The sequence below is a fragment of the Dipodomys merriami genome, unplaced genomic scaffold, assembly GCF_024711535.1.
Source record: "Dipodomys merriami isolate MVZ:Mamm:240054 unplaced genomic scaffold, mDipMer1.0.p SCAF_4, whole genome shotgun sequence".
In the NCBI taxonomy this organism is placed as follows: Eukaryota; Metazoa; Chordata; class Mammalia; order Rodentia; family Heteromyidae; genus Dipodomys; species Dipodomys merriami.
The window spans coordinates 82,339,058-82,360,298 of NW_027205603.1; the positions used below are offsets into that span (position 1 = coordinate 82,339,058).

Sequence of the window (21,241 nt, forward strand, 5' to 3'; positions counted from 1 at the left end):
GCAAATTGATAGCATTTTCCTTTTCACATGGTCATTGTTGACTTTTTAAAATCTAGAGGCATATCATTACATGGTGTATTTTATGGATAACTTCTGTGTAATTTTATGGTATATGTTAATGTTCTGAGGAGTTAATGCTAATTTAATTTCATTGTTTTTAATGTATCTTATTGGCCAACAATTTACACACACACCTACAAGAGTGTTCTGACAAATACCTTATTAGCAGGTAAAATAGAATATTTTGGGCCTAAAGTGATGTGGTTTAGTGTCCAGCTGGTTATAGTTGAGTACAAGCGGCTCCTGCCTGTAATCCTGCCTATTCAGGAGGGTCTCACAGTTCAACGGTAGCCTGAGCAGAAAATTCCATGAGATTCCATATCCAATTAGCCAGCAAAATGCTTGACTGGAGGAATGGGTCAAGCAGAGCACCAAACAAAGAGCAAGCAATCTGAGCAAGAGCTCGAGCTCTTGAGGTCAAGCCCCAGTAAGATAAAAATAAAAGCTGGTTAGAGGCAGTCACAATCTAGAGGCTTCCCGATTCTAGTCACCAGATCTTCCTTTGGTGCCAATGTCAATCTTACTCATTTATTAAGTTTATCAGACCCTTTCCTCAAGATAATTTTGAGATTGGCGAGATAATACACAGCCCTAAGCAGAATCAGTAAATACGGAGGTGCCACGAACAGGAAGGCCCGGGGAGACCCGAGGGCAGAGGGGACCGAGAGCCTGCAGCGGGGCCCATAAAGACGGCGCTGCGGGCGGAGGCCAGCGGTCTCGGGGTGGGGAAACCCTGGGGAAGCCCCAGCATGGCGCCACGATGCTCTGGCACACAGAGCAGCACCGACCCCCACCCTGGGAGCCCCCCGTGTCTGGGCGCGAGTTAACCCCACGACAGCGCAAGGCTAGGCCCGGCAGGATCTGCCGTGGCCGGCGCGGGCCGCGTCCGCCCAGGTGCTGTCCGCCTCACGTTCCACACCACCCTCCGCCCCACCCGGCTCAGGGCTCCCAGCGACGCGGGGCCGAGCCGGGATCGGTGGGCGCTCATTCCGCCCCACCCCGAGGCCAGGCCGGCCCATCCTCGGAACCTGCTCCACTCCTCCTGAGGGAGGGCCTCGAGCCCGGACGTGGAGAGAAGCCGGCCGAGGCCCCGCCCCACACGAAGCCCGCAGATACCTTCCGTCAGCCCACTTAGGCCGGGCGCCCACCCCACGCCCCCACCCTTCACCACGCAACATCGCCCTAGCGCCTCTCCGGGCGACGCCGCCTGGACTGCGCCGCCCGCCATTGGCTGAGCGCCCCATAGCGCCATCTCGGCCTACCGCGCGGAGCGCATCCTCATTGGCTGGTGGTGGGGTAGGGGGGCGGAGCCGCAGCAGGGCGGGGCCGCTCTCTCGGTCCCGCCTCCCCTCGGTCCCTCCCTTGAACCGTACCCGCCCCGCCTGCTGAAGCGCGCCGGCCGGGGCGGCGAGCGCGGGGCGTGCGGCGGTTACTCTGGTTACGGTGGAAGCGGCGCGCGCGGGAAGTCGGGGGCGGGAGGAGGGCAGCCGTGGCTGCCCGCGAGGGATGCTGGTGAGGAGGCCGTCGGGCGCCGCCGCCGAGCGTCGGAGGGAGGCTCCGTGTTCCCGCGCTCACCTGCCTGGGAGCCGCAGTGTCGTCCGGCGGGTTCCGGGCCGCCGAGCGCGGGGCTCGCGGAGACGTCGCCAGGTCGGGGCGCGGGGCCGCGGTGGGTAATCAGAGGCGGTGGTTTGAGGGAGGAGGCGGTCCAGGCGTGGCGCCCCGAGGGAGGGCCGGGCACGGTCCCGTCCCACCTGCCGGCGCCCTCGGGCCTCGGCCGAGCCGCTCCGCCCTCGCCGACCCGCGAGAGAAGAGGAGAGGGGAGGGGAAGAGCCATCCCACCGCGGACTCGCCGACGTCGGAAGCCGCCAGCCGCCGCCGCCGCCGCCGCCGCCGCCGCGGAAACCGCCCCCACGGCCGGCAGCCGAGGGCTGGCCCGGAGGCCGCGCCGCGCGCCCGGCCCGCGTCCGTGTGTTAGACGCTGACCTCGTTGACTGGCAGTCCTGCGACATGGTGTAGGGGTGCTCGGCAGCATCCTCCCGAGACTACCTCGTGTTTTTAGGCGGGGGAGGGAATCGCCAGAACCCCATTGGGGTGGCTGGGGAGAAGAAGCTCAGCTGTGATCGGTGCCACCGAAGGAGCCGTCGAACCATGTGGACTTTTCTCGGCATTGCCACGTTCACCTATTTTTATAAGAAATGCGGCGATTTCGTCACGCTGGCCAACAAGGAGCTCCTGTTGTGCGTGCTGGTGTTCCTGACCCTGGGCCTGGTGCTTTCCTATCGCTACCGCCACCGAAACGGGGGCCTCCTGGGGCTCCAGCTTAGCGGCTCCCAGTTTGCCATCTTCGACGTTCTTTCAGCTCTGCCCCTCGTTGGCTTCTTCTGGGCCAAGTCACCCCCTGGGGCAGAAAAGAAAGGGCAGCTGGAGTCCCGGAGGGTAAGGCTGATGGCTGAGGGGGGCAAATGAATGAATGTTCTAATGAATTTTTAAAATTCGGATTCGAGTTTTACTTCGAGAAAGGTGACAATTTACATTTAGGGGAATTTCTTTAAGCTGGGTCATGGCTACTTCGATAGAAAGAAAAGTGAAAAAAATACTTCATTTAGCGTTGATTGATACTTAGACAAAGGTTGGATATGGGTTTGGTTTGGAAAGATGAAATATTTCATTCTGAAGGAGGAGAGAACCTTTTCTTTTTCTTTTTTCTTTCTTTCTTTTTCTTTTTCTTTTTCTTTTTTTTTTTTTGCTGTTGGCAAAAAAGTTTTACTGAAATCCTGGGGTGAGGATTGCCTTTGTAGTTGGGAAGGAAGACAATGTGTTACATCTTGCCTGTAGGCATTGGGACATTGTGAGTCAATACAACGTTGTCTCAAGGAAATAAATTAGAGGCTGGGTCTTTAAATGGCGTGAAGTTAGGATTCCTGCCAAGGGGATGGAGGAAGCTGATGACAGTAGATGTGGGGTGGTGGAAGCCACACCAGTCAGGCCTGTTGGCCAGGAAAGTTTGGACTTTTACTCAAGAGCACTGGGGAGTTTAAGCATGGATAAGATTCCTTGAATTTTACTTTTTTCATAAGAACATTCCAGTTGCTGTGAAGAATGGATTTTAGATATGTAGTTATGAAAGTAAGGTTATCAGGCCATACTGTAGCAGGACACCCAGCCTTGAAGTTAGGATATGTGACCTACAAAGTTATGTAGACTTCTGTATCTGCATCATTTTGCTGTATTCACAGGACACATGAACAATGTTTATAGGAAACAGGGATTTGGTTTAGAATTATTTGTTTTTATTGTCAAGGTGATGTACAGAGGGGTTACAGTTACCTAAGTAAGGCAGTGGTTACATTTTTTGTCTAACTTGTTACCTCTTTCCTCATTTTTCTCCCTCTTTCCCTCCCTAGTTTAGAATTTTTGCTCTACCATTTCCAACTGGGAGGCCTTTGGTTCATTGCTTAATTTCTGTAAGAATCAATTACTGTTCTGATGAAGACAGAATCATCTATATCTGGTAGATAAAGATGGCACCGCTTGTGTGGGTAGTCAGGGAACTCAAAGGTTTAATATTTGCCAAATGCCAGGTGCCCAACCATTTAGTGAATAGTGGCAATAGTAGTCTAGAGTAGTGTACATTTGTTGGAAGCCTTTTGAGTCGTTCTGTTAAGTGGCATGTTGAGTATAGGTTGGAAAATAAGGAGGAGGGAATCTTTCTTAATTTGAAAACCCTAGTATTTATAACTTAGGGTCACTGCATTTGTTCTAGTAGCTGGAATGCTGTTACTGTCATCATGCATTCTAGAGAAATATTTTTTAGTAGGGAAAGTTAGGTTGCTTGCAGCAGTATATTTTTCTGAATGCTTTAGTCTTTGTCTTTAGAATTTAGATAGCTGGTCAGAGAGTGATCTGTTGAGTACTAAGTTCCATTTGCATTTCCTCTTGATCAGGCTCTGAAAGATTTGATTTTAGGGCTCTCCTCTCAACGACCTTTTGTGTGTGTAATCAAAACATTTTAGGAAGAAAAATGGAATAAATGGTTAAGATGATGAAAAAGGCTTGTCTTACACTGAGCACAGTAACTTAAATAGTAGTTGTTTTAAACTTTAAAACTAATGGAAAAATAGACTATTTTTTCTCTTTGAACAGAAAAAGGACAAAAGAGCATTTCTATTATGAGATACAAACAGTGGAATGGGGGTTGTAGGCATGGCTCAGTTGGTACAGCATTAGTCAATGAACAAATGAATCAGGTACCAAGTTTGAGTACTGGTCTCGGGCCTTAAAAAAAAAAAGGAATGTATTATAGAGGAAAAAATATGCTTGGTGAATACTAGAATTGTGGAGATTCTAAGGATGTATAGATTCTAAAGGATTTTAGATTTTTTTTTCTTAATTGGTCGTGGGGCTTGAATCTGGGCTCGAGGGCTGTCCCTGTAAACTTTAGTTCAAGGCCAGTGCTCTACCACTTGAACCACTGAGCCACTTCCAGTTTTCTAGTGGTTTTATTGGAGATAAGAGTCTCATGGACTTTCTTGCTTGGGCTGGCTTTGAACTGTGATCCTCAGATCTCAGCCTCCTGAGTAGCTAGGATTACAGGTGTGAGCCACGGGCGCCCAGCTAGGATTTTAGATTTTATTACATTTCCCCCTCCTCTACTTGAATCTCTTTAAGTGACATTTAGTCTGACAGTCTCCAATGTTGGAGAACTCAACGAAAATGGTTCTTTGAAATTCTTTATCTGATACATACTCAAATTTGTTCGTCTATCTACCAAAAACACTTAATATGAGAATGAATTATACATTAAAAAAAAGAACATGAACTGCAATTGTCAATATTCATAAATCTCTAAAAACACAATTTTAGGATCAAAGTTTTTTTTTTTTGGTTCGGTCGTGGGGCCTGAACTCTGGGCCTGGGCACTGTCCCTCAGCTCTTCAGCACAAGACTAGCTCTCTACCACTTGAGCCACAGCACCACTTCTGGCTTTTTTCTTTTTGCTTATGTGGTGCTGAGGAATCGAACCCAGGGCCTCAGGTATGCAAAGCAAGCGCTCTACCACTGAGCCACCTTCCCAGCCCCAAAGTAAAAGTTTTTGCTGTCAGTCTAACCAGGGATAGATTTAATGTCCATCTTTGTTTCTATGTTGGAGGACCACAACTAATTTAAAAAGGCTTTTCAAAGTGCCAGGATGGGAAAACAGGAAGAGATGAATCAAATATGTACTTCCAAATTAAGGACTGCAGTTGTTAAGTCAAGTGCCAAGGGGCTCAAAATAAGTTTTGTTCTTTCATAATTTTCTTTAATTAATCTTCACTTAGTAGAACTATAGCCAGTATTTGAATCTTTTTATTCTGTCAAGCTGATTTAGATTGATAGGTTTTTTTCCCAATGATAATCCAAAAGTAGAGCCAGATTTCTAATCCCAGCACTGGGAAAACTGTGGCAGCTGTATCTTAATTTCAAGGCCAGTGTGTACTACATAGTGAATTGGAGGCCAGACTGAGATACGTAGGGAGAACTTGTAAAAAATTGATAGCTGGGTATTGTAATCCTAGCTACTCAGGAAGCTGAGATCACTGTTCTAAGCTAGCCTGTGCAGGAAAGTCCGTGAGACTTTTATCTCCAGTAAACCACCAGAAAACTGAAAGTGGTGCTGTGGCTCAAGTAGTAGAGTGCTGGCCTTGAGCTGAAGAGCTGAAGGACAGCACTCAGGCCCAGAGTTCAAACCCTATGAGTGACGAAAGAAAAAAAAAAAATTGAAAAAAATACAATTGGGGAGCCAGTGATTCAGACCAGTAATCCTAGCTATTCAGGAGACTTAAGATATGAGGATCAGAGTTTGAATTCAGCCTGGATGGGAAAGCCCTGCAAAAATCCAGAAGTGGACCTGAGGCTCAAATGGTAGAGCACCAATGAGAAAAAGTTAAGGGACAGCACACACCTCCCTCCCTCCCCTCTCCCTACTCTGAAGCAATAAAAATCCAAAAGAAGAAAGTGAAGATGAGTATGTTTAGAAATATCTAAAAGGTACTGCATAGGGCAGAATGTGAAGTTAATCAGAATTTGTGAGAGATTTGCATTTGGTAGATGCTCAGCATACATTTGGAGAATTATACAATCAAGATGAAAAAGAAAGATACCAGTTAATTTGGTTGAATGAGGTTTGGGATCTAACATTTACTCAGTATGCAAAAGGCCATTTCCTGAATTTATATGGTCCTAGTATGGTGTAAGGCTAACCAACTTGGAAATGTATTTCCCTCTTTTTGTTAAACAGTGCAGAAAAGGAATCAGTATGTCAGAAACAACTTCACTAGGAGCAGCTACCTCCATGGCAACATCTCTAAATGATCCGGAAGTTATCATCGTGGGATCTGGTGTACTCGGCTCTGCTTTGGCAGCAGTCCTTTCCAGAGATGGAAGAAAGGTGACAGTAATTGAGAGAGATTTAAAAGAGCCTGACAGAATTGTTGGTGAACTTCTGCAGCCAGGTGGTTATGAAGCCCTTAAAGACCTTGGTCTTGAAGGTAGGTTCATACATTTTCAAGGAGTTATGTTGATAAGCAAGTACATAGCCACTTCTGGCTTTTTTGCTGGTCACTTGGAAATAAGAGTTTCAAAGACTTTCTGCCTGGATTGGCTTTGAACCATGGTCCTCATATCTTACCCTCCTAAGTAGCTATGATCCACTGAACCTGGCTAGCAAGCACTCTTCACTTCAGGCTGTTCTATAATTAGTAGATGTATATTCTCTTTTGTTTTTTTCCCCATTTCATTTCTAAAATTTGTTATATTTTGCCAGTTTGCTTGAAATATAAGGAGAATATAAAGTTTTAGTAGTATAAGGAGATAGGAAGTAGACTTTATGAAATAGAATGAAATGTCTTAAAAATTGATATACCAACTCTGGTTCTTATTGGCTGACAACTAGCTTTAACCTAACTCAACTTTCTTTGTTAGTTTCCTTACTTGTACAATGGCAGACATTAACAGTGTCTGCTTTGTATGCTGTAAGGATTAAATGGCTTCCTATTCATAACAGCATTCAGAACAGTTCCTGACATGTATGTATTTGCGCCTTTGTTTAGGGGACTGACAAGGAGAACAACATAGCTAACAAGTAGTGAGCGATAGAGAAAGAGTGACATAGGATAAAGGTTGGATATTAAGGTAGACAGATGCCAGATCGTGCAGGGCTCCATAGGCAGTGGAGCTGGGGGTGTGTAACATGATTTAGGTTTCTTTTGTTAGTATTAGTACTGGTGCTTAAATTAACTCTTCTCTTCCAGGAACATTAAGTTTCTGAGATACTTATATTAATTGTTCAATTCTCTAAATGGTCTCATAGCTTTAAAGCAGAAACTTATTTTGAATGTCTCTGGGTTTTGGGATTCCTAATATTAATGAATCAGCTTAATTGTTTTTGAACTGAATTGTTTTGCAGATACAGTGGATGGTTTTGATGCCCAGGTGGTAAATGGCTACATAATTCATAATCACGAAAGCAAATCGGAAGTTCAGATTCCTTTTCCTTTGTCAGATGACAAGCAAGTGCTGAATGGAAAAGCTTTCCATCATGGAAAATTCATCATGAGTCTTCGGAAGGCAGCTATGGCAGAGCCCAAGTAAGACAAGAAATAAATTTGGCCTTTGTACAAATGAGATTTTATAATTTTGGATAAATATTTGGGATATAGTCTAGAACATAGGTATATTAAAATAAACTATATATTAGAAGGAATACTTATATTTAGTGCCTTTGTTAAGAATATCATATAGAGCCAGGCATTGGTGGCTTATGCCTGTAATCCTAGCTACTCATAAGGCTGAGATCTGAGGATTGTGGTTCAAAGCCAGCCCGGGCAGAAAAGTCCATGAGACTTATCTCTAGTTAACCACCAGCAAAGTGGAAGTGGCATTGTGGCACAAGTGGTAGAGTGCTTGCCTTGAGCTGAAGAGGCTGAGGGACAGCGCCCAGGCCCAGAGTTCAAGCCCCATGACTGACCAAAAAAAAGAATATCATATAGAGATTTTTTTCCTTTATCAGAACTATAAAGAATTTTCAGACTGGGAAGGTGGCTCAGTGGTAGAGCGTTTGCCTTGTATACCTGAGGCCCTAGGTTCGATTCCTCAGCACCACATAAGCAAAAAGAAAAAAGCTGGAAGTGGCGCTGTGGCTTAAGTGGTAGAGCGCTAGCCTTGAGCTGAAGAGCTGAGGGACAGGGCCCAAGCCCAGAATACAGGCCCCAGGACTGGACCCCACCCCTCCCCCGCCCCCCAAAAAAAGAATTTTCCTGGGGCTGGGAAGGTGGCTCAGTGGTAGAGCGTTTGCCTCACATGCATGAGGCTCTGGGTTTGATTCCTCAGCACTACATAAACAGAAAAAGCCAGAAGTGTTGCTGTGGCTCAAGTGGTAGATTGCTAGCCTTGAGCTGAAGAGCTGAGGGACAGTGCCCAGGCCCAGAGTTTAGACCCCGCCACTGACCAAAAAAAAAAAAAAGTTTCTCTGCATGCATTTTGGCTTTTAATGAATTCAGATACAAATTATTCTGTGTATATATGTATGATCCATCTATCCCATTGCTCTCATTCTATCCCATCATTCTATTCCATCCATCCATCCATCCATCCATCCATCCATCTATGCATGCATGCATCCTATCTCCTACCCTACCAGAGCTTGAACACAGGGTCTTAGAGCTCTCATTGGCTGCCAGCTGGTGATCTCCCACTTAAGCCTTACCTGTAGTTCTAATGTACTTTAAAATCATTGCATTGTAATGAGTATTCAGTGTTGGTAAATTACTAAGTAAAAACCACACATAGTTCTCAAGCTTGCTAGTGTTGGTTTTTGCTTTTTTGTCATTCCAGATCATTCCCCTTGCACACAAGTGCACACATTACCTGCACAAGTGTGCAGGTAAATGAGTAAGATGGAGTTAGAGAATAAGAACTTTGCTTATCCTAAGTTAAATTGCTTGGCTCTGCTGCAATAGGCATTTATTTGTGCTTTTCCTTCAGTGCCAAGTTTATTGAAGGTGTTGTGCTGCAGCTTCTGGAAGAAGATGACACTGTGTTGGGCGTTCAATACAAAGATAAAGAGACTGGAGAGGTCAAGGTGAGACACAGTAAATATTATGTTTTGGCAGTGCTAGGGTTTGAACTTGGGGTTTTGTACTTGCTAGGTAGACACTCTAACATGAATCATGCTCCTAGCCCTTTTTACTTCTGTTATTTTTCAGATAAGGTCTTAGCAGTTTCACCTGGGCTTCAGCCTCAGCTGATCCTTTTAACTAAGGGCCTCCCCAGTAGCCATTGATCCCAGCCTATTTACTGAGATGGGGTCTTGTTAACTTTTGCCTCCGCTGGCCTTGAATCATCATTCAGCCAATCCCTGCCTCTTGAGTAGCTGGGATTACAGGTGTGAGCTGCCCTACTCAAACTCCAAATTTTTCGTGTCCTGAAAGTTCTGTGTAAACAGGATGGGTTACAGATTACAATCCATTTTCTTCTTGAGTGCACATAAGGATGATATAAAAACTTGAAAAACAAAGCCAATTTAACAGTATTAAAAGCTGTACGAAAGTCGGGCGCACGTGGCTCACGCCTATAATCCTAGCTACTCAGGAGGCTGAGATCTGAGGGTCACAGTTCAAAGCCAGCCCAGGCAAGGAAAGTCCGTGAGACTCTTATCTCCAATAAACCACTAGAAAACCTGAAGTGGCGCTGTGGCTCAAGCGGTAGAGTGCTCACCTTGAGCTGAAGAGCTGAGGGACAGTGCCTAAACGCAGAGGTCAAGCTCCATGACCGACCAAAAAAAAAAAGCTGTACGAGAAATATACATCAGCAGAGAAGCAAAGAGGGGAATGGTAATAGGAAAAAAGGAGCCAACATAAAACAAGGTAAAATGAGTGGTTTAAATCAGAAAGGCATTCTAATGATTTAATCCTTTTTTATTTAAATAATTGTGGTGAAATACACATAAATTATTTTAAGTTTTAAGTGTGGCATACGGATTATTATTAGAAACAGATTATTGGCAGAAGTAGCAGAATTCTTAAGGAATTAAAGGGCAAAAAAAAAAAAAAATTCTAATATATCTTCATAGTAATACAGCAGAGTAAAGGACCCAAGGGCCTTCTGGTTATCTATCCCCTTCTAGCAATTGTACTTTTGCAAAGTTTCCTCTGTAGTCCATGCATGTCTTGGTGTTGTTTTTCCTCTTGTTTCTTAGACTGGGAACTCAGGGCCTGGGCAGTCTATAAGCTTTTTTGCGCAGGCTAGCACCCTACCACTCTACTCATAGTTCCACTTTTGGCTTTTTGGTAGTTAATTGGAAATAAGAGTCTCTTGGACTCCTATCTGGGCTAGCATCAAATCACAATCTTCAGATTTCAGCCTCCTAAACAGCTAGGATTATAGGCGGGATCCACTGGTGTCTGGCTTGGGAGTAGAGTTTTGATGAAGGAACTGTAAAGGGAGATGATCCTCAAGGACTCCGATGACCTTGTTACCCACACAGTACTCTTAACTGCCCTCAGTGATGTTACCCAATAATACTACATTTAACATGTTTAATGCTACATATTTGAATAATATTTAAATCTCCTGAATGGTGTATTTATATGTGTGTATGTGTACATGCATGTGAGTACTGGGGTTGGAATGCAAACCTCATGCTCTTCTTTAGCTTTTTTTTTTTTTAAACCAAGGATGGTCTTCCACCACTTGAGTCATACTTCCACTTTGGATGTTTTTTTGCTGGAGATAAAAGTCTCAGGTTTTAGGCCGGGTGCTGGTGGCTGATGCCTGTAATCCTAGCTACTCAGGAGGCTGAGATCTGAGTGAGGATTGTGGTTCAAAGCCAGTCCGGGCAGGAAAGTCCATGAAACTCTTATCTCCAGTAAACCACTAGAAAAGTGGCGCTGTGGCTCAAGTGGAGAGTGCTCGTCTTGAGCTGAAGAGCACAGGGACAGTGCCCAAGCCCCATGACTGACAAAAAAAAAAGTTTTTGAACCATGATCCTCAGATCTCAGTCTCTTGAGCAGTTAGGATTTTAAGTGCGAGGCACTGGTATGCGGCCCTTGCATGGAACTGTGTTATTAAAAAATAATGAGCTGGGGCTGGGAAGTTGGCTCAGTGGTAGAAGCGCTTGCCTTGCATGCCTGAGGCCCTGGGTTCGATTCCTCAGCACCACATAAGCAAAAGGAAAAAAGCCGGAAGTGGTGCTGTGGCTCAAGTGGTAGAGCGCTAGCCTTGAGCTGAAGAGCTGAGGGACAGCGTCCAGGCCCAGAGTTCAGGCCCCACGACCGGACCCAAAAAAAAAAAATAATAATAATGAGCTGGCTGCCGGTGGCTCACACCTGTAATCCTAGCTAGTCAGGAAGCTGAGATCTAAGGATAGAGGTTCAAAGCCAGCCCGGGCAGGAAAGTTCGTGAAACTCTTATCTCCAATAAACCATCAGAAAACTGGAAGTGGCACTGTAACTCAAGTGGTAGAGCGCTAGCCTTGAGCTGTAGAGCTGAGGGACAGCACTCAGGTCCAGAGTTCAAGCCCCACGACTGACCAAAAAAAAAAAAATAACAGTCTGATTTGTCTTAACTGTGCATTTGCTATTTCTGTTGCAGGAACTCCACGCTCCGTTGACTGTTGTTGCAGATGGACTTTTCTCCAAGTTCAGGAAGAACCTGGTCTCCAATAAAGTTTTTGTTTCATCTCATTTCGTTGGCTTGCTTATGAAGGTACTGGATTTCTCTGTAATACTGTGGGTATTACAATAACTTGATATTTGAAAATTAGTAAACTTTTTTTTTTATATTCTTTTAGAATGCACCACAGTTTAAAGCCAATTATGCTGAACTCGTTTTAGCTAATCCAAGTCCAGTTCTCATCTACCAGATTTCATCTGATGAAACTCGAGTCCTTGTTGACATTCGTGGGGAAATGCCAAGGAATTTAAGAGAATACATGGTTGAACAAATTTACCCACAAATGCCTGGTAAGAAATAGGATGCCATGCCAATACAAAATCTGAAAGCAAATCTCACAAAAGACTTTCTCTCCCTCTCCAGTTTTCTTCCTTAAAACTATTAAAAATAGATCAGAGGTTAGCTTCTCAGGTTAAAAAAAAAATGCCTCCTGCCAGCCAGGTAAGCTGGTGCTGAGAGATTTAAACTAGTACATTAAAAGAACAAACTGAAAAATATACATAAGCAGTTTCTGGGTTGAGGACATTGCTCAGTTGGTAGAGTGCCTGTCTAGTAAGCTTTAAGGCCCTGTGTTCAGTGAGAAAAAAAAAAGTTAAGTATGCATTTATTAGTAATTGAGATTTAATTTTCATAATTACTAGAATATATGATATTTTTAAGGTATTCGAGACAGTAAAGTCTCTCTCTCTCTCTCTCTCTCTCGCTCGCTCTCGCTCTCGTTCTCGCTCTCGCTCTCGCTCTTTCTTTGTGGTACTGGAATTAGAACAAAGGGTCTTGGGCTTGCTGGACAGATACTGTGTTGCTTGAGCCACATCTCCAGTCCTTTGTGTTCTCATTTTTGAGGTAGGGTTTTGTTTTTGCTTGCGCTGGCCTGAACCATGATACTCCTGTATATGCTTCCTATTGTAGCTGAGATGTTGGGAACATACCACTGTACCCTGATTTTTCTGTTAAGTTATGAACTTACTTTGCCTGTATTAGCCTGGAACCAATGTCCTCCTGATTTTAGCTTCCTGAAGAGCTAGGATGATGGGTTGACACTCTGCTCTGTTCAGTGTAATGGTTGAGATCCGTGAGTGGCGGGGCAGGGGAGAGGGGGGGAGGATGTCTTGTGAACTTACTGACTAGGCTAGCCTGCTGATTCACCTTTACAGAGTAGTTAGGATTATAGGCCCAACTCTGAATTTTTGAAATAGCTTTATGCCTGTTTTGTGCTTTGTTTCCATAGTAATGGTGCTACTATTCATTGCATGTTTGCTACACAGATGGCTTCACAAGCATAGTTTCTTACAGACACAACCACTCAGTGTAGGCATTATCATTCCAATTTTACTGAGGTGATAAGTGATAATTTAGCTTCTCTAAGTATAAACTATTTACCTTGTCTCAGATTTATATGAGACAAGGTAAATCTAATATCTTCATCTAACTATGTATACATCTATTGACAGTACATTTATTTTCTTTTAGACTTCTTGAATACCTAGGTGCTTAATGAATAATTTGATTAGTATTGGTAGCTCATGCCTGTAATCCTAGCTGTTCAGGAGTCTGGCATCTGCGGATGACAGGTTGAAGCCAGGTAGGAAAGATGGTGAGATTCTTACCTCCAATTAACCACCTAAAAACCAAAAGTGGAGCTGTGGCTTGAAGTGGTAGAGTGCTAGTCTTGAGCAAAAAAGTTAAAAGGCAGTGCTCATCTCGAGTTCAAGCCCAACAACTGGCAAGAAAAATAAAAATAGTTCTTGTTTCATCAGCAAGAGATACATATAGGTAGCAACCAGAATAGATATGTCATAGATTTTTGTTTATACTTGATGGTATATAATAGTCGTCTATATGTGATAATTTGAAAGTGAAATGTTTTAACCCATTTATCTGGATTGATGGGATTTATTGCAGATCATCTGAAAGAATCATTTCTGGAAGCTACTCAGAATTCCCGTATGAGGTCCATGCCAGCAAGCTTCCTTCCTCCTTCACCAGTGAACAAACGAGGTATTATTTGTTGGACACATTTTATAAAGGCATCAGTATCCCAAATACCATATAGGTTGACTAGGTTTATAAGTAGGGAACATGTGACGCAGAGGATTGGTTATTAATTTTATATTTACTTAGTGCTTAATATTGACTCTGTAAGTCATTGAATCAGTCATTGTATGGTAACCAGATTTTCCATTTCTTGATAACCCCCACTTCCAGTCTTGAATCTCTAGCTTCCAGAATGCTGTTTGCCTGGTCTTGACCACAGCTAAAGAATATCCCTGCCACCCAGTCATCTTTTAGCTTCTGTAAACGGCCACCTGTGTGTGGTTCTGACCTATATTAAACTCTGCCCTACTGGAGATCGGTGCTGTTCTTGGTCCTCCCAGGACGAGGCAGTGGTTGGCTGGCCAAATAAAACTCCTTGTTGCCAGGTGCCAGTGGCTCACACCTGTAATCCTAGCTACTTAGGAGGCTGAGATCTGAGGATCATAGTTCAAAGCCAGAGCAGGCAGGAAAGTCAGAGAGACTGATCTTCAATAAACCACTAGAAAACCGGAAGTGGTGCTGTGGCTTAAGCGGTAGAGCACTCGCCTTGAGCAGAAGAGCTGAAGGATAGCGCCCAAGCCCAGAGTTCAAGTCCCACGACCGACTAAAAAAAAAAAAGACAAAACTCCTTGTCACCTTTAACTGTGCCTCCATGGATTTTCATGACTGAGGACATTAAAATTGAGGATACAACTCTTGAAATCAGTTCTGGATCTAGGGAAAGCAATTTTCAGGTTAGGGATGTGAGGCATTTCAGCAGTATTGCTAAAGCTTGAAATAACCCATTCCTAGTAGCACAGTGTCACTGTGAAGGGTGCACATGAGAGTGAGCTGTGCGGAAGAATGGGTGTTAGGGGAGAACATAGCTCCTACAGTAAAGCCGGAGCTGGGGTGGACAGTAGGTGGACAGTGAGGCAAAGGACTTAGGCAGAATAACATTTGCAGATAGAACGTAGACAACTTTTGTCACCCAACAACAATAAAATCCAATAGCTTTCAGCGGCCATTCTTTTTTCTTCCAACGCTGCATACCACTAATTAATTTTTTCTCCCAGATTTACTTATTTGGGATTTTTTCTAAACAAATGGAATCATATGGGGCTGGGAAGGTAGTTCAGTGGTAGAGTGCTTGCCTTGCATGTATGAGGCCCTGGGTTTGATTGCTTAGCATCACATAAGCAGAAAAAGCCGGAAGTGACACTGGCTCAAGTGGTAGAGCACTAGATTTGAGCTGAAGAGCTGAGGGACAGCGCCCAGGCCCAGAGATCAGGCCCTCTGACCAAAACAAACAAACAAACAAAAAATGGTCATATGATATGTGATTTTTGGCAACTAGCTTTTCACCTAGCAGGATTTTTTTTTTTTTGGCCAGTTGTGGGGCCTGAACTCTGGGCCTGGGCGCTATCCCTGAGCTCTTCAGCTCAAAGCTAGTGCTCTACCAATTGAGCCACAGTGCCACTTCCGGCTTTTTTCGCTTATGTGGTGCTAGGAATCAAACCCAGGGCCTCATGCATACAAGGCAAGCACTCTACCACTGAGCCACCTTCCCAGCCCTAGCAGGATGTTTTTTTTTTGGTTTGGTTTTACTCTTTTTAAATGTCTGTTTTGTCTTCTATTTGAACTACAGTGTGACTGGGCTGGTACTGTATGGGCTGTCTACACTGAATATGACTGAAATGACAGACATCTAGTTTTTCTCTTTTAAGAGATTTCTTATATCTGAATGCTTCTAAGTTTCTTTTGAATTTTCTCATATTTTAACTTGTGAAAGGCTTTATAAATGGATTGACCTTGTTGGATTTCACATTAGGCCTGTGAATTTCATGAAATTTCATGAGGTCTATCTATCACTATCTTCCTATGCCTAGCACGGTATTAGATGCCCCTGTAAATATTGAATGGATTAGTTCTTGAACCTTTACTGCAATGAGTTCTACTCATAGTTTGTTTCCTTGTATTGATAATCTTTGTATTCTTTTGCTCATATCAGTCACATTATAATTATGGGAACAATAAACTTGCGTTGTTTGTGGATGCTATAATTTTAAGGATCTCTTCTAGGTGTTCTTCTTTTGGGGGATGCGTATAATTTGAGGCATCCTCTTACTGGTGGAGGAATGACTGTTGCTTTTAAAGATATAAAGCTATGGAGAATGCTGCTAAAGGCTATTCCTGATCTTTATGATGATGCTGCCATTTTCCAGGTAAGATACTAGGTTATGCTTTGACAAAAATGTCAAATGGATTTCTTTCTAGGGGCTAAGAAGAATGGGGTCCTGATGGGCAATCCATACTTGGGAGCATGTGCTTCACAGTGGTACTTAGACAGTCTTGGTTAGGCCTAAAGAACATGAATTGCAAACTGAGCCTTAACAGTATTTCTGCATTTTTGTGTTTTTAATTTTTACTAAAAAAATTTGTTATTATAAAGGTGATACACAAACTGGTTACGGTTATTTAAAAGTACATAAAGTGCATTTCTTTTTGGACAGTATTACCCTTTCCATTACTTTCTCCCAGTTTTTCCTTCCCATTGTCACCCACAAGTTATATAGCTCATTTTAATGTACAGTGTCTAATGAGTACCATTGCTGCATTTGTTTATACTTTGTCCCTCCATTTCAGTGACAAGCCCTCCCCCCCTTCCCAGATCCCAAAGACAGATAAAGAAATGAGACAAAGAAAAAAAACAACAAAACAGCAACAAAGAAAAAATCTTTGCATTTCCTGGAGTTCATTTCTAATATTTTACATAATCAGATGCACATAGGCATTGTGCCTTTGTATTCCTCTCCTAGGAGTATCCTCCTTTTTGCGTTTTCATATTGTGTGCAACACTAGATTCCCACAGGCCACTTTGCTCAGACTGGTTGTAATGTTAAAGTTAGCATTAGTCATGTAACCCAGTACTATGAAAATGCTTTCTTTTGTAAGTGACAAACAATGCTGTATTAGTTGCTGATCATACTCCAGTAAATACCTATATGAAGGGCTTAAACATTAGCTTATGCTTTCATTCTCTTAATATAAGTGATGTTTTTCATCTTTTAGGCCAAAAAATCATTCTACTGGTCAAGAAAAAGTTCTCATTCCTTTGTTGTGAATGTCCTCGCCCAGGCTCTTTATGAGTTGTTTTCTGCCACAGATGGTAAGTTCAGAGATTTATTTTTTATGAACACTGCTCAGTTGCAGATTTTTAGCACAGAAAACTGGAATTCATTACAAAAGTTAGTAGTTAGTCCAGAATTCAAATGTTACTGAGTTTGTTAACACCTAAGTTGATGTTGGTGACTCTTTTTATATTTTGCCAGTCCCAGGGCTTGAATTCAGGGCCTGGGCACTGTCCCTGAGTTTCTTTTGCTCAAGGCTAGCACTTTACCACTTGAGCCACAGCACCACTTCTGGATTTTTCTGTTGATGTGGTACTGAGGAATTAAACCCAGGGCTTCATGCATGCTAGGCAAGCACTCTACTACTAAGCCATATTCCCAGCCCAGTTTGTGGCTCTTTGTAACTTTCAGTTCTAATCATCTTATATCTACCATTCCTTCTGGAATACTGTTGCCTTTCCTTAGACAACATTAATAGCAGTGCCTTGTTAATGTAGCCATTAGTGTTCATTTCTCTGGTCTCGACTTGATCATGCACACCCTCACATAAAATTGTGATGGAACATGTCTCCAGTCATGTATGGAAAGGTGGTAGGCTCTTTTACTTCTTTGACACTAGTTTCAATTGCATGTTAAGGTGTGTAGTATTTTATTAAATAAACATGAACTTCAACAAATAGGTTACAGCTAAGTAACTTACTTGAGCCAGTAGCTCTGTAAATCATCGCTCATTGCTAGTTAGTAGGCTGAGATCTGGAGGATTATGGTTTGAACACAGCCTGGGCAGAAAAATTTGAGACTCTGTCTCCAATTAGCCCACAAAAAGCAGGGCTGGGGGTGTGGCTCAAGTGGTAGAGTGCTAGCCTTGAGTAAGTAAGCTCAACAAGCTCAAGGTCCTGATTTCAAACTTGGTACTAGTAAAAATAAAAAAACCTAACCAAGTTTATAGTTTCTGTCCTGTTAAAATGTACAAGTAGCAGAGTATATTTACCCTTTATATACTAGAAATATTCTTGTGCTTTGTTTCTTTTTTGTATAGAGGTAATAGTCTATATACAGGTTGGACATTCCTAATCAATAAAATTTGAAATCTCCAGGCTTTTTTTCCCCCCCTGTCTTGGAGCTTGAACTCAGGGCCTAGGTGCTGTCCCTGATCTTTTTTTTTTTTTTTACAGTGCTCAAGCCTAGCAGTCTAGTCACAGCTTCACGCTTCACTTCCAGTTTTATGGTGGTTAATTGGAGATACATCTCATAGACTTTTCTGCCCTGCCTGTCTTTGAACTGCATTCCTCAGATTTCAGCCTCCTGAGTAGCTAGCTAGAATTCACGTGTGAACCACCAGCACCTGGCTGAATAACTTTTAAATAACTTTCAGTATCTACATAGTAGCAGTTAGTTATAGAAACAAATCAATGGATACTTGTATTTCTATCTATAATTAAATTTAAAATTTGAAATGTATCCTAGCAGTTGAAATTCTAGGAGTAGATGTTTTAAAATTATCTTGTCAGATTTGTTTGGTACACTGTCATTTATTTCCAAAATAAATTAAAAGTCTAACATAAGTGCATGAATATTTTTGAATGATTTCTAATTTTTTTTTTTAGATTCCTTGCACCAACTAAGAAAAGCCTGTTTTCTTTATTTCAAACTTGGTGGAGAATGTGTTGCTGGACCTGTTGGGCTGCTTTCTGTGTAAGTTGCTTTGCTGGTATTGGGGAAACACAGTTCTTCCTTTTTGCCTTGTTTATAACCCATTAGTGTATCCCCATCAGGGAATGTGGCTCAGGGAATGAAAAAGTCATCCGTTAGCAGGAAACAGCATTGCCTCAAAGATGTAGGAGATGGCCACTAAAACCCTGGAGTAAAACTACAGTTTTTACCTGTGGGCTTACCTACATGGTCTGATCTATGAGGAATCTGAATTATTTTGATTGACATGTAGGGACTCAGGAAAGTCAGCTTTGACAGTATAGACATCTGGGAAACTGTTCTTAGTCTGTGAAGTCAAATTCTGTAAGTCATTTGTCAGCTGTAAGCAGAATGTCAATACTGACATGTTTTGGAAAAGCCTAGTTTAGCAGTCCAGGTCAGAGGATTTCAGCCTTGGATTTCAAGATTATGGAAAGAAAACCGCTCCAAATCATTATTTCTGAGAGAAATTACTGGCTTCTCTAAAAGGAGATTATTTTAAATAGTTTCCTGTAAAAAGTTTTTAGAAGTTGGTTTTGCTGCCAAACATAGATTAAATTTTTCTAAAATATATGCTGGGTATAATTAAGCTTATTTATAGATGATACATAATTAGAACCCTTTATAAAGAATCAGTTTTAATTTTTGGGTTTTATTTCTATTTCTTTCCCATTAGATTATCTCCCAAACCTCTGGTTTTAATTGGACACTTCTTTGCAGTTGCAGTCTATGCCACCTATTTTTGCTTTAAATCAGAACCTTGGATTACAAAGCCTCGAGCCCTTTTCCGTAGTTGTATGGTATTGTACAAAGCGTGTGCTGTAATATTTCCCCTGATTTACTCAGAATTAAGGTACGTGGTTCATCAGTCTTAAAGGGGCCCGGACTGACCAGCTCCTATGAGACTTGAAAGAGGATGTCCCCATCACAGTTCTGTACCACTTCACAAATGGAAACTCTTGGACCAAGATTGGGATCACTTGTTTTTTGAAGTTTTTTGTGTATAAGCATGTAAATATATGCCTTAATTTACAATTTAAAATGAAGGGTAAAATAAGCTAGATATTTAAAGGAAATGATTGTTACCATAAATTAGTGCTAACACTGAGGAACTGAAGTGTTTCTGATTTCAGTATTTCGGGTGAGTCCTTGGGATGTGCAAATAAAACAGAGTGAACTCTTAGTTTTTCTGTCTCTTGTGGACTTCTTTACAAAGCTTAACAATCATGGGAAGAAAAACCCAAGTAGGCTGGAGAGTGTAGAGGGAACCTTTCCAGTAGAGGTTGTGGGAAGCTACCCTGTCTGCCACATTTTCCTCCACTGTCTGGTGAAGTTTGGTAAAGGTCTTTTCTGAATTCTTTGACAACATCAAGCCTCTGAAGGAATAAATAGCGGTTGGGGCTTGATCAATTCTACTGCATAATACAGATAGGCATATAAAGGCCTCCTGGCAACATGCACTGTACCAGTTCAAATTTCCTGAGTTTATTTCTAATGGAGATTTTGGAGACCTCTGTTCTGAGTATCATGAAACTTCAGCAACCCCCAAACACCAGGCAAATTGCAGTTAAGTACCATCTGGAACGTGACTTCAGATTCCAAAGACTAGGGCTAACATGAATCCTAAAGTTTTTACATTTTTCTTTAACATTTTTCTGATTTACTTGAATGAGAAATTCAAGTCAATCGGCCAAATCACTGGCAAATCCAACCATTTCTGTCTTATTTTAGTGAAGCATCTGGAGGCTCTTACTTTGCTTCTGTATTCTGATTACCTTTTTGCTTTCTTAGATTTGGTCTTTTTAGTAGCTGGCTTTCTCTTCATTGTGTTTAATGTTAACAGACAAGCAAGATATTGAAATGTGGCTGTTTCTGAGTACCAGCTTTGCAGAGTGAAAGATTTTAAGTTCCTTACAGCTGTTGAAAACAGCTCCCTGAAAATCTCATCCTGAGCTGGGTACCTGTGCTTACACCTATAGTTATAGTTGCTCAGCCAGTTGAGATCAATAATCTAGCAAAAAAAGCTGGAGATGTGGATCAAGTTGTAGAGCATCAGCCATGAGTGAAAAAGAGAGGCAAGGCTCTGAGTTCAAGTATTGGTACTGGCACATACACACAAACACCCTGCCCTGGGCTTTGTTGCCAGGTTGTGAGGCTTCTTCTCCATGACTTGTTACAACCCTTTCTATGTGACAGTGAAATAGTCAAATCAGAATATTGAAGGAACCTGAAAAGTTTAGCCCTAATGTTACAGGTGACACCAGTAGGCTGGCTTGGGAAAAGGTTTGGTTAGTGGCAGAACCAGGACTCAGAGTGTGCCTCCTGCTACATAATCGGTGCTTCTCAGCATGATTCGATGACTCCAACATTTTACAAAACCATATTTTCGGTTCTTACCCAAGATGCTATCATAGAACAGCAACATTTCATGTAGAAAGAACCGTGTTTGGACTTTGAAGGAGTTAAAAGCTTTTGGCTAAACCTTGTTCTCTTTTCCTCTAAAAAAGATACGAGAAGCTTATGGATAGCAACATGGTGGTGGGGCTTGGAACTGGCTCAGGGTCTGTAGAGGATGGAAGGCAGAGGCTGGCAGGAACAGCTGAAAATTCAGGTCCCTGTAGTAGAGATTGCTGAGA

At 42.6% G+C, this 21,241-nt stretch overlaps 1 protein-coding gene across 2 annotated transcripts in view; it reads left to right on the forward strand.

The window, feature by feature from the left end:
* Positions 1–19,788, forward strand: part of Sqle (squalene epoxidase) — a 31,119-nt gene extending 11,331 nt beyond the window's left edge. Inside the window, exons 1-11 of one of the 2 annotated variants that reach the window (XM_069991387.1) lie at positions 2,197–2,496; positions 6,338–6,587; positions 7,505–7,685; positions 9,082–9,178; positions 11,689–11,802; positions 11,888–12,059; positions 13,672–13,767; positions 15,865–16,007; positions 16,855–16,951; positions 18,521–18,608; positions 19,282–19,788. In XM_069991387.1, the coding sequence (XP_069847488.1) occupies positions 2,209–2,496; positions 6,338–6,587; positions 7,505–7,685; positions 9,082–9,178; positions 11,689–11,802; positions 11,888–12,059; positions 13,672–13,767; positions 15,865–16,007; positions 16,855–16,951; positions 18,521–18,608; positions 19,282–19,480 (1,725 nt within the window). In that variant the 5' untranslated portion in view covers positions 2,197–2,208 and the 3' untranslated portion in view covers positions 19,481–19,788. Of the gene's footprint in view, positions 1–2,196; positions 2,497–6,337; positions 6,588–7,504; positions 7,686–9,081; positions 9,179–11,688; positions 11,803–11,887; positions 12,060–13,671; positions 13,768–15,864; positions 16,008–16,854; positions 16,952–18,520; positions 18,609–19,281 lie in introns of those variants that run through there. The other variant, XM_069991388.1, reaches the window with a different exon arrangement.
* The last annotated feature ends 1,453 nt before the right edge of the window (positions 19,789–21,241 follow it).